The 12,198-nt window shown below is 59.5% G+C and overlaps 2 protein-coding genes across 9 annotated transcripts in view; one reads left to right on the top strand and one right to left on the bottom strand.

Moving 5' to 3' along the window:
* The first annotated feature begins 1,615 nt into the window (after positions 1-1,615).
* On the top strand, positions 1,616-10,680 carry DCAF15 (DDB1 and CUL4 associated factor 15). Its single transcript, XM_033195894.1, has 13 exons — positions 1,616-1,780; positions 3,502-3,599; positions 3,688-3,823; positions 5,079-5,185; positions 5,289-5,428; positions 5,517-5,687; positions 8,258-8,692; positions 8,795-8,886; positions 8,979-9,107; positions 9,196-9,281; positions 9,502-9,606; positions 9,679-9,794; positions 10,167-10,680. The coding sequence occupies exons 1-13, from the start codon at positions 1,649-1,651 to the stop codon at positions 10,220-10,222; spliced, it is 1,803 nt and encodes a 600-aa protein (XP_033051785.1). The 5' UTR covers positions 1,616-1,648; the 3' UTR covers positions 10,223-10,680.
* An 80-nt stretch (positions 10,681-10,760) lies between these two features.
* RFX1 (regulatory factor X1) overlaps positions 10,761-12,198 on the bottom strand; it is a 49,786-nt gene continuing 48,348 nt past the window's right edge. For 6 of the 8 annotated variants that reach the window (XM_033195888.1, XM_033195889.1, XM_033195886.1 and 3 more), the window contains one exon: positions 10,761-12,094. In XM_033195888.1, the coding sequence (XP_033051779.1) occupies positions 11,925-12,094 (170 nt within the window). In that variant the 3' untranslated portion in view covers positions 10,761-11,924. The remainder of the gene's footprint in view (positions 12,095-12,198) is intronic. The other 2 variants (XM_033195892.1, XM_033195891.1) reach the window with 2 other exon arrangements.

The following is a 12,198-nucleotide window of genomic DNA, read 5'->3' as shown; positions in this document are numbered from 1 at the left end:
GTCGGGAGTTTGAGACCAGCCTGGCCAACATAGTGAAACCCTGTCTCTACTAAAAATACAAAGATTAGCCAGGTGTGGTGGCACGTGCCTGTAATCCCAGCTACTTGGGAGGCTGGGGCAGGAGAATCACTTGCTTGAACACGGGAGGTGAAGGGTGCAGTGAGTTGAGATTGTGTCACTGCACTCCAGCCTGGGCAACAAGAGCGAAACTCCATCTCAAAAAAAAAAAAAAAAAAAGATATGTTGTGATATTGTGTTGTAATAAAAAAAAACCCAATAAACATATAATTTTGTCTTACTCAGGTTTTCTGGCACATAACTCCTAAAACCCTTGAAATCAGCTGGGCACAGTGGTTTATGGCTGTAATCCCAGCACTTTGGGAGGCCAAGATGAGATGATCGATTGAGGTCAGGAGAGCAGCCTGGGCAACATAGTGAGACCCCTTCTCTACAAAAAACATTTTTTTAATGAAGATAATAAAAAAACCTATCTTCTAGATTGTTCAGAGGATTAAATGGGCTGGCCTGTCATCCCAACACTTTGGGAAGCAGAGATGGGAGGATCACTTGAGCCCAGGAGTTGGAGACCAGCCCGGACAACTTGGTGAAACTCCGTCTCTACAAAAAACACAAAAAATTAGGCCGGGCACGGTGGCTTATGCCTGTAATTCCAGCACTTTGTGAGGCCTAGTCGGGCGGAACACCTGAGGTCAGGAGTTCGCAACCAGCCTGGCCAACATAGTGAAACCTCCTCTCTACTAAAAATACAAAAAATTAGCCGGGCGTGGTGGCGCACGTCTGTAGTACCAGCCACATGAGAGGCTGAGGTGAGAGGATCATCTGAGCCCGGGGTCGAGGCTGCAGTGAGCCGTTGCACTGCACTCCAGCCTGGGTGACAAAGTGAGACTCTGTCTAAAACCAATAAAACCAATGATACGAATATGATGCACGGAGCGGCCCTTCAACAATTATTTGTATTGCCATCATCTGCATAATAGGCACAACAGGGCCCTGCCACATCGAACTGTTTAAGCTCAGAACTTGTCTGTCATATGTGGAGCGATACACGATTGATGCTATCATTATCAACACCGTCATCCCACCAATCCGCCCATCGGAAACAAGCTTTCATCGAATCCCATCGTTTTTTCCCTTTTTTGTAAATCTCTTTTCTCGGCCTGGTTTTGCCGCCCAAGTATGCTCGTCAGGCCTCTGCCCACCCAGACTGGGCGCGGGCAGCCGGGGGCTGAGGATTCTCGAGTCTTGGTGGACCACAGGCTCTCGTCGCCCCGCCCAAGGGCCTGGACCTCCTGTGGTCTCCATGGAAACCCGCTAGCCACAGGGGGCGTGACGCCATTGAGACAGACAGAGATATCCACCTATCAGATCAAAGTTGTCTGGGCTAGGCGCACAAACGGGACCTCCGAGTGGTACGTCCTTAAGGCAGGGCGGGAATACGGCAACTGGCCGCGGGGGCTCTTACTGTCGCTACCAATCAAGAGTCGAGGCGACTTTGATGGACAGGCATAGCGCGAGTGCGGGCTTTCACCCAACCGGCGGGCCGCTGTCCCGAGAAAGGACCAATGAGGAGGCGGCAGGGGTGGGGCGAAGGGGCCGGTTGCTCCGGAAGTGGAGGGAGGGGGTGAAAATGGCGCCCAGCTCGAAATCGGAGCGGAACAGCGGGGCTGGGAGCGGCGGCGGCGGCCCCGGGGGAGCCGGAGGGAAGCGGGCAGCAGGGCGGCGGCGGGAGCACGTCCTCAAGCAGCTGGAGCGGGTCAAGGTGAGGCCTGGAGCTGGAGTGGGGAACGCGCCGGAGGGTGGGGAGTAGGGACGAGGGAGGCGGAGGGAGGAGGGCGTTCGCGGGGTGAGGGGTTGGGGGCGGGGCCCCAGGGGAGGGGGCTCGGATGAAGGGCCTGGGCGGGGCCCGGGGGAGATGGCTTGGATGGAGGAGGCTCAGTCGGGGGCCTGGATGCAGGAGGTTGTGTCGGGTAACCGGCAAAGGGGCTGGGATGGAGGGGGTTGGGGGCGGGGCCCCAAGGAGGGGGCTCAGAGGGAGGCGACCCCTCCTCCGAGGCCGCAGGGAGTATCAGGAGGAAGGCGGCGATCCAGGTTCAGATCCATTTTTCAAAGCCCTGCTCCCATGGCCCCTCCGTAATGGAACCTTCCCGCCCCCTTTGCAAAGCCCCTGCCGCTGGCTTTGGGCTTCCACCGCCTGATGTTCCTCTCCCTGCCCGAGCCTCGACCACACATGAGCTGGGAGTTCTTGTACCTGGGTGGGCCTCCCCATTGAAAGTGTGGGAGCTCCTTGGATAGGGCTGAGTCTTCCCCCGCAGAGTGAAAGTTAACCGAAGCAGGCTCTGTCTCCTTCATCAGACTGGAAATTCCCAGAGCTGGGGGATGATGTCTCTCTCCCCCATCAGTTTGGGAGCTCTGGAGGGCAGAAATGTGGATCTCTTGCAGGTGGGCAGTAACTGGGGCAAGGCTGTGTCTCTGTGGAGGGGGACTGCGCCTTCTCCGTGAGGCTGTTAGCTTTGTAAGGACAGTACTGTGTCTCCCCCTTTTGACTGGGAGCTCCCTGGGCTGGGACAGTCTCCGCCCTTAGCCTGGGAGCTCCCTGGGCTTGGCTGTGGTTCCGCCCTTAGCTTGGAAGCTCCTTGGGCAGGGATTGTGTCTCCCCTGTCGGCCTGGGCCTGGCTGTTCGGGCTGTTTCCTACATCAGACTGAGACCTCCTTGTGGACAGAGTTTGTCTCCCATCAGACAGGGAGCTTCCCAGACAGGACTCGTCCCATCAGATTGGAATGTCTTGAAGGCAGAGCTATGTCTCCCCAGTCAGCCTGGGTAGCAAGAGTGAGGCTGCTCTGATGTCCCTGTGCCTGGCTTGTGCCTGTCAGTCCCCACATATCCTTCCGTGGTGAAGTTTTGGGGATGAGGGATTCCACTGGAAGGCGGTAGTTAATTGGGAAGGGGGAGTTGGGTCGTTGGTTAGGCTCACCCTTCTATCTGCCTTGACTGGCCCCCAGCAGAGGCCAGAGCTGGTCCGGGGAGGAGAAGCCCCCTCGTTTGAAGGCTGGTGGGTTGGGGACAGATGGGTGCATGTCAGGACCCTGTCTCAGCCTTCTTAGTAGGATGAATACCCACAGCTTAGGGACAGCCTTCAGGGAGGGAAGCAGGTGGCCCAGCATGGGACATGGTGATTGGGGAGCTTTCTTGGGGGCAGTGATGCTGGGCTCAGTCAAGAGGGACCTGAGGCTGAAGAGGTGTGAAACTGGGAAGGTGGCGTGGGTCCCTGGTGGAGATGAAGGCTCAAGCGAGGTCCACCTGGCTTTACTGTCCCCATCTGCCTCAGTTGTTCCCCCCTTCCAGAGCTTGGTCTCCTTTTGACCATTATGGTGGGCTGGGCCGGGCTGGACCCGGTAAGAGCTGCCCTGCCTCTCTGCTGTGGGTGAGGGGGCTGGGGGCTGCAGATGGTGCCTGAAGTGCCCTGACCACCCCTTCCCCAGATCAGCGGACAGCTCTCCCCTCGCCTCTTCCGGAAGCTGCCTCCCCGGGTCTGCGTGTCCCTGAAGAACATCGTGGATGAGGACTTTCTCTATGCAGGGTGAGGCTGGGCCCAGGCAAAGGGGGCAGCTGGGCGGGGGTGGTGGGCTCACCCTGACCTGGCCGCTGTGCCCCCTCCACCCCCACAGACATATCTTCCTGGGCTTTTCCAAATGCGGCCGCTACGTCCTCTCCTATACCAGCAGCAGTGGGGACGACGACTTCTCCTTCTACATCTACCATCTGTACTGGTGGGAGTTCAACGTCCACAGCAAGCTCAAGCTGGTAGGGAGGCTTCAGCACCAGGCTGGCCCTTCAGATGGTGTGGTTCAGCAGGTCACAGCACCCTCTGAGCCTCAGGTTCCTTGGATGTAAAATGATCATGTACTCACGGGATCATCGTCGATATTCCATGTGTTAGATCCAACCATATAAAATTACCAGGGCCTGACGTGGTAACTCACGCCTGTACTCCCAGTACTTTGGGAGGCCAAGGTGGGAGGATTACTTGATCCCAGGAGTTCAAGACCAGGCTGGGCAACAGGGCAAAACCCCATCTCTACTAAAAATAAAAAAAATTAGCTGGGCATATTGACACGTGCCTATAGTCAGCTCCTCTGGAGGTTGAGGCAGGAGGATCACTTGAGCCCAGGAGTTTGAGGCTGTAGTGAGCCATGCTCACACCATTGCACTCCAGCCTGGGCAACAGAGTAAGGCCCTGTCTCTAAAACAAAACAAAACAAAACAAAACGAAGGCTGGGCGCAGTGGCTCACGCCTGTAATCCCAACACTTGGGGAGGCCGAGGTGAGTGGATCACCTGAGGTCAGGAGTTCAAGACCAGCCTGGCCAACATGATGAAACCCCATCTCTACTAAAAATGCAAAATTAGCTGGGCATTGGTGGTGCATGTCTGTCATCCCAGCTACTCTGGAGGCTGAGGCAGGAGAATCGCTTAGAACCCGGGAGGCAGAGGTTGCCGTGAGCTGAGATCGAGCCACTGCACTCCAGCCTACAGAGCGAGACTCTGTCTCAAAAAAGAAAATGAAATTACCATTTTTATGTTTCAAAATGGGGTAAATAGTGGCAATTCCGTTTGGTGCAGCACACTCGCTGAGGCGATAGAGCGTGCTGGCTCAGGCCGGTTAGCTTCATTAGGACTCAGCCACCCTGGCTTTAGCCTGGACCCTTGACTCCTGGAACCCCTGCAGGAGGTGGGTACTGTTACCTCAGCATACATGTGAACTCAGAGAGCTGAGTGGGCTTCAGGGTGGGCTGGGCTTGGAACCAGTGCCTGGCGCAGTCTCCTCCGGGACGTTATTCCCATCAGCTGCATCCACCCAGGCCTGGTCTCCACCGTCTCCCCCACTGGTGAAAGGAGCCTCCTCAGGCTGTCCTCAGGCAAGGTGGAGGGGTGTGGTGCGGGCTGTTGGGGTGCTCCTACCTGCTCAGCCCCAGCCCTGATGAGGGACTGCATCGTACAGCTTCGGGGGACCCCCGCAGGTTCCCTGACCCGGTGCTGACCCTGAACGTGCCTCGCAGGTGCGGCAGGTTCGGCTCTTCCAGGATGAGGAGATCTACAGCGACCTGTACCTGACCGTATGCGAGTGGCCCAGCGACGCCTCTAAGGTCATCGTCTTTGGCTTCAAGTGAGACCCGGCTCCTCGGGGAGCCATGGCTGGTTGGGGCAGGGGGTGTGCAGTGGGGGCCCCCAGGCGCCGACCAGGCAGCTGAGGGTGTGCTGGCCCCCAGCACCCGCTCGGCCAATGGGATGCTCATGAACATGATGATGATGAGCGACGAGAACCACCGTGACATCTACGTCAGCACCGTGGCGGTACCGCCGCCGGGCCGCTGTGCTGCTTGCCAGGATGCCAGCCGGGCCCACCCAGGTGAGGGGCCGAGGGGGCGAGGGCCCCCTGCCCCCCTGTCCCCCTGCCTTGGACCGAGAGTGAGCCGCTGTGGTGTGTGTTGCTGCAGGAGACCCGAACGCGCAGTGCCTGCGGCACGGCTTCATGCTGCACACCAAGTACCAGGTGGTCTACCCCTTCCCCACCTTCCAGCCCGCCTTCCAGCTCAAGAAGGACCAGGTGGTGCTGCTCAACACCAGCTACTCCCTGGTGGCCTGCGCCGTGTCTGTCCACTCGGCAGGTAGGCCTTGCGGTTTCGTGGCAGCCTGGCAACGCGTGAAGCGGGTCCTCTCCCTACCCCACCACATAGACAAGGGGCTCCAGGCATAGAGAGGTGGGAGCCTACTTCCCCACGTCACACAGCCTGGTCGTGGGAATGCTGGGGTCCAAACGTGGCCACGCCGGCCACAGCCCTGCCCACGGGATCTTGCCAGTGGCTGAGATGTCCCATATCTGCTTTGTCCACCATGGCTGCCTCCAGGAGCCACTTGGAATGTGGCTCGTGTGACTGAGGAACTGAGCTTGTGATACTTTTTTTTTTTTCCACTGGAGTCCAATGGCGCGATCTTGGCTCACTGCAACCTCCACCTCCCAGGCTCAAGCAATTCTCCTCTCTCAGCCTCCTGAGAAGCTGGGACTACAGGCCTGTGCCATCACACCCAGCTAATTTTTGTGTTTTTAGTAGAGATGGGATTTCACCATGTTGATCAGGCTGGTCTCAAAACTCCTGACCTCAAGTGATCCACTCACCTTGGCCTCCCAAAGTGCTGGGATGGCAGGCGTGAGCCACCACGCCTGGCCTGTGATGGGTTTAACTGTAGTTGTGTTAAGCTGAAATAGCCACAGGTGGCTAGCTGGATGGGGAAGCGCCCCTTTCTCTTAAGAACAGAACTGCTAATGTGACATTTCGGGGTGTGGTTAGTGCGCAGGCACTTGCCTTATATGTTTGATGTCGGAAAGATGCCAGTGAAAATCACAAGATGTCCCTTGACAGTGACAAATGTCAGGAGGCTGGATCATGCCACCGGCTGGCAGCAGCGGGAGGGAGGGGGCCCTGGGGCCATTTGGCAACAGAATTGTGACTGTGACGGACCCAGCTGCCCTGTGCCCAGGTCTTTTCCTCTGGCAGCGTCTCGCTGGGTCCCTGTGTCCCAAGGCTGCTGACGGGGAGCTGGGGGCCACCTGAAGAACCCTCCCTGGGGATTGGGGAGTGAGTTAGGAGGAGTCGGGGGGTTGGGGGCATCTGTGGAGCACCAGTGAAGGCCCCTGCGTTGGCATCCGTGGAGCATGTGTCAGAGATGTGTGCACATGTGGGTGAAACACAAGGAATCTATAACTGGAACCACTTAATATAAATTAAAAAGATGTTTTAGGCCAGGCACAGTGGCTTACGCCTGTAATCCCAGCACTTTGGGAGGCCAGGGCAGGCGGATCACATGAGGTCAGGGAGTTCAAGACTAGTGTGGCCAACATGGTGAAACCCCATCTCTACTAAAAATACAAGAATTAGCTGGGCATGATGGCGCATGCTTCTAATTCCAGCTACTCAGGAGGCTGAGGCAGGAGAATTGCTTGAACCCAGGAGGCGGAGGTTGCGGTGAGCCAAGATTGTGCCAATGTACTCCAGCCTGGGAGACAGCAAGACTCCATCTCCAAAAAAAAGACGTTTTAATTTTACAAGAACTCAGATACAAAGACGTCCATTAAATCCCCATGGAAATGGTTGTCCCTGGGGGCGGTCGGGGAATGGGCAGGATTAAATGTATATAACTCAGCCCACAAATAAGCCAGGGGCCAGGGCACTCTGTCCCCAGACATATCTGGGGCCTCCTGTCCTCAGCCCCCAATCTATACCAGGAAGGGTGAGCGCTGTCCTTTGCTGAGGCTCGGCCACTCGGTTATCGGCCATGAACCCTGCAGCTTGCGAGGGTTGACGCAGTTCTGCCCTTTCGGCTGTGGGCCCTGTTAGGAACAACCACAGCGGACAGTCAGCTCTGTGCCAGCCCAGGGAGAGGGCGTGGTCATCAGTGGGAAGTGCTGACGCAGAGGGGTGCTTTCTTCCTTGGCCATTGTCACCTGTTCCCCGCCCTGTTGTGGAAGGGCTCTCACGGTGGTGGAGGGGAGCCTGGACTCGATTTATCTCAGATGTAACCTTGGGCAAGTTCATCTCTGAACTGCATTTTGGGGGATGCGGCCCTTCTCTGGGAGTTACTTGTACGGAGCTCAGAGGAAACCTGGGATGGGGCCCAGCCACAGGGCTGCTCAGTGAATATGTTGGGGTTCTCCATGTGTTGCCCACATTCCTTGGGGGAGTCATCTCTAGGCAGGCAGAGACAGAGGCCCCGATTGGATGAAGTATGCCCACAGCAGTCTGGCCTGTGTCGGGAAGGACCCAGGAGGGCCTTGCCTTAGGTCTTCCATGTCAGAGAAATGCCAGTGAAAGTCACAAGATGTCCCTTGACAGAGTGGCAGATGTTAGGAGGCTGGATGCTACTGTAGTGAACGCTCTACACTGTAGAGTGTCGGCTCCCCCAGGGCAGGGCTCTGTCTGTCTAGTTCACTCCTGTGTCCTCAGTGTGGGGCACTCAGTAGACAGCTTAAGAAAGGGGTTTGAACGAACGTCTGCACGCATGTGTGCGTGGTGTGCATGCGCAGAAAGGTCTTTCCCCTTCTGGGTGTTTCAGACTGATCTCAGCATAGCCAGGTCTAGAAGTGTCTCCTCAAGGTGGGTTTCTGAAAACCCCTGAGGACACTGAGCGAGGCTGGGAGCACTCCAGACTGACACTTCTCCACACCCATCTCTTCTTCCAGGTGACAGGAGTTTCTGCCAAATCCTGTATGACCACAGCACCTGCCCCCCGGCGCCTGCCAGCCCCCCCGAGCCGCAGAGCCCAGAGCTGCCCCCTGCCCTCCCCAGCTTCTGCCCTGAGGCGGCCCCAGCCCGTTCCTCTGGGTCTCCTGAGCCCTCGCCCGCCATTGCCAAAGCCAAGGAGTTTGTGGCTGACATCTTCCGCCGGGCCAAAGAGGCCAAGGGCGGGGCCCCTGAGGAAGCCCGGCCTGCCCTGTGCCCAGGACCCTCTGGCAGCCGCTGCCGTGCGCACTCTGAGCCCTTAGCCCTGTGTGGGGAGGCAGCACCCCGGGACAGCCCCCCTGCCTCGGAGGCGCCTGCCCCCGAGCCTGGCTACATCAACTACACCAAGCTGTACTATGTGCTGGAGTCCGGAGAGGGGGCGGAGCCGGAGGATGGTGAGTGGGGGGCAGGCATGTGGCAGGGCCTGGGATGGGGAAGCCAACCCAGATGGGGCCCCTGGCCTCCCTCCACCCCACCCCCACTTCCTGCCTCCCCAGAGTTCGAGGACGACAAGATCTCCCTGCCCTTCGTGGTGACTGATCTTCGTGGCCGCAACTTGCGGCCCATGCGGGAGCGGACTGCTGTCCAGGTGGGTGCGGGCGTGGGCGGGCCGAGGGCAGTCCCGGGAAGCTGCTGGGGGGCAGTTGGCACCGTCCTCTGCGCCTGCCCATTCGCCCGCAGGGCCAGTACCTGACAGTGGAGCAGCTCACACTGGACTTCGAATATGTCATCAATGAGGTCATCCGCCACGACGCTACCTGGGGCCACCAGTTCTGTTCTTTCAGCGACTATGACATCGTCATTCTAGAGGTGGGCCCAGGGTGGGCAGGGTGGGCCCAGGGCTGCCTGTACTCTGGAGTCGCCCTCAGCAGCTGGCATCGTCCACCCCCAACCCCAGGTCTGCCCGGAAACCAACCAGGTCCTCATCAACATTGGCCTGCTGCTCCTGGCCTTCCCATCCCCCACTGAGGAGGGTCAGCTCCGGTGAGCGCGGGCGGGGACCCTGCCCTCCCTGTCCACTAGGGGGCCACTGGCAGACACTTCAGGGCGGGGGCATGGGGATGTGAGAAGGCGCTCCCTGTGCCACAACCTGGCTGGGCCCCTCTGTAGCTTCTCCAAAGACAAAAGCCCCTCAGGGCAGCGTGGGGCCTGGTTCAGGAGCCCGGCTGTCCCAGCGCTTGTCCTGTGGCCCTCTCCACTGCAGACCAAAGACCTATCACACCAGCCTCAAGGTGGCATGGGACCTCAACACAGGCATCTTCGAGACAGTCAGTGTAGGTGACCTGACTGAGGTCAAAGGGCAGACCAGGTGAGGCAGGGCTGGGGGGCAGGGTCGGGGGCGGCTGAGGCGGAGAGAGCCACTCACCCCCTGGCCCCGCAGCGGCAGTGTCTGGAGCTCCTACCGCAAGAGCTGCGTGGACATGGTCATGAAGTGGCTGGTGCCCGAGAGCAGCGGCCGCTACGTCAACAGGATGACCAACGAGGCGCTCCACAAAGGTGGGGCTCGGTCACCCCGTGATGGTCAGGGTCCCCAGGGTCACTTGTCCTCACCCAGGCGCTGATTCCTGAGCGCTGATGAAATGGGTGGGAAGGCTGGTAAGGAGAGGGCCGCCCAGGCCAGGCCCAGCTCAGCAGCCCTGAAGGTGTGGGGCCTGGGAGCCTCCCGCCAAGTCTGGCCTGTCACTCGTTCACACTACAGGGTTCACACTATAGATGTTTATTGGGTAGCTGCAGGCTAGAGGCGGAGGGCAACTCAGCAGGGTTCTTGACGTCTGGAACCTTCTGGGCCAGAAGGAAGTCAGGTGGGGAGTGCGGCTGCAGGGCTGGACAGGGAGGGACTCCATGCTTTGTCCCCACCTGTCCCTGTAGGGTGCTCCCTGAAGGTTCTGGCAGACAGCGAGCGATACACGTGGATCGTGCTGTGAGGGCCGGGCCGCCCCGGACACTGACTCCAACTACCTCCGTGGCCTGGGACCGGCCGCCTCCCCGGGGTGGCCTCTTCCTGGCCGGCTGGCCCACCGACTGATGACCGGCACTAGTGTTAGGCTGCGGAACCGGGCTGGGCAGGGCAGCCCCTGGTGGCCCGAGGGTCTGGACGCTTTTTATTTATGCCTATTTAAGTTGGGAAGGGGCAGAGAGAGGGCACCCCCTGCCCCACCAGCCTGAGCGCCCTGCCTTCACTCCGAGCTGGGCATGGGCCTGGTCCCTTGTGCATTTGCCCCTTTCTTCGGCTACAGCTGTGGACGTTGCCTTCCGGGAGGTCGAATGGACCCTGTTCCCCCGGCCCTGCCCGCCCCCAGCCTCCCCACCCAGGTTGGCAACCTCCTGGCCATCCCCACTCCGTTCTTCTTCATGTAATAAATGTTTTAATTTCTGAACCTCATTGAGGTCCCGTTACTGCAGCTCGGGGCCCAGCTGGAGCCCCCGCCCCAAGGACCCCACCAAGGCCCGGCGAGTCAGCAGTAGGCAAATATCACAGCGGAATTTATTGTTTTAAGAAAGACTACAAAAAGGTAGAAAACAGCTCGGCACACTAGACTACCACACGTGTGGACACTTTCACCGCCGGGATAGGGAGCCCCGTGGGTACGGGGACTGGGCAGGGCCGCCCCAAAAGCTGTAGCACGCGGAGCACACAAAATAGTGATTTTTATACAATAGGTCAGATTTCCTTTTTTTTTTTTTTCTTTTTCTTGCCATAAACATCTATCTCACAGGCTGAAAACACTTGAGAAAACTGGAACAGATAAGGCCATGATGGTTGGAAAAAAACCCAACAAGTTACCAACTCCGCTCGGGCGGCGCTCACGAATCGCACAATAGTCATGGGGTGGGGGTCGCACGGCACGGAGGAGAAGCACAGTCTCCGGGAAGATAGGGGCACAGAAAAGGTTCCATTACAAACCAGCGGCGGAGGCGGGGCACAGGGGCTGGGCTCTGTGGGCACTCCCCGGCCCCGCGGCCCGCGGCTCTTTGGAAGCTGGAGGCCGTGCCCCCTGCCGCCCTCCTCACAGCCGGGCGGGGCAGTGCCCCCTTCTCGGGCTTGGGGGCAAGAGAGGGCCCAGCGGAGAAGATGCGACACCCACGGCTTTAATTGCACTTAATACCAAGAAGGGGAAGCAGTGGGGCTGCTGGGGGTAGGGGGTCCCGGGGCTGCTGCTGACAGTGGGGAGTCCCCAGGTGACGCCCACCTGCGCCGGCCCGGGGCTCAGGGCTGGGCCCAGGACAGGCTGTGCAAAGCCAGCGAGCTGAATAAGTTAACAGTTCCGCACGGGAGGGGGCCTGCCTGCCTGCCCCCTGGGGTGGTGGGAGGACGGGGCTGGGGTGAAGATGCTGCGGCCTGGGAGGGGGGCGGCCAAGGGGCCGAGCTGGATGCCCCACGGGGCACCTGGGCACGCGGCGGGTTCCTTAAGGCACGTCTTTTGTGTCAGAGTTTGCAGCTGCGGCTCCGCCCAGCCCACTGATTGTGCCTGCCCCATTGGGTAGGAGGGCCCCGGCCTTCCCTGTCTCGGAGGCCCCCTCCCTGCCCTGGCTGAGGCTGGAGCGGTGACCACGAAGCCACAGAAGCTGTGAGGGACCCTGGCGTGAAGGTGTGGCGGGGGCGGGTGGGGCGGGGAGGCCAAGGGCTTAGCTGGAGGGCAGTGCCTGCACGAAGAGGCCGCGCGCGTCAGTCCGCGCCAGCTTGGCCGGCGGCTCCAGGGTCTCTGGGCCCAGCGCGGGTGACTCGCCGCCAGCCGCCAGTGAGATGTCCTGCGGCAGCTCGTCCTCGCTCTCCTCCTCCTCTTCCTCCTCCTCGTCTGGGACACAGGGGCCAAGTCAGGCTCGGGGCGGGGTGGCAACGCCCCGGGTTCCTCCTCCTCCCCAGCCCCTCCGTTGTCCGCCACCCCCGGGACCCGCGCCC

This window comes from Trachypithecus francoisi, unplaced genomic scaffold (genome assembly GCF_009764315.1).
Source record: "Trachypithecus francoisi isolate TF-2019V2 unplaced genomic scaffold, Tfra_2.0 Lachesis_group5, whole genome shotgun sequence".
In the NCBI taxonomy this organism is placed as follows: domain Eukaryota; kingdom Metazoa; phylum Chordata; class Mammalia; order Primates; family Cercopithecidae; genus Trachypithecus; species Trachypithecus francoisi.
Note: the sequence above shows the minus strand (reverse complement) of the source record. Positions and strands in the feature narration are given on the sequence as shown.

Bases quoted from the DNA above. Each gene is read 5' to 3' on its own strand.
- DCAF15 (XM_033195894.1), top strand. From the start codon at position 1,649: ATGGCGCCCAGCTCGAAATCGGAGCGGAACAGCGGGGCTGGGAGCGGC. The intron at 3,824-5,078 runs GTAGGGAGGCTT...CGTGCCTCGCAG, and splicing joins TCCACAGCAAGCTCAAGCTG to GTGCGGCAGGTTCGGCTCTT. The intron at 5,429-5,516 runs GTGAGGGGCCGA...GTGTTGCTGCAG, and splicing joins TGCCAGCCGGGCCCACCCAG to GAGACCCGAACGCGCAGTGC.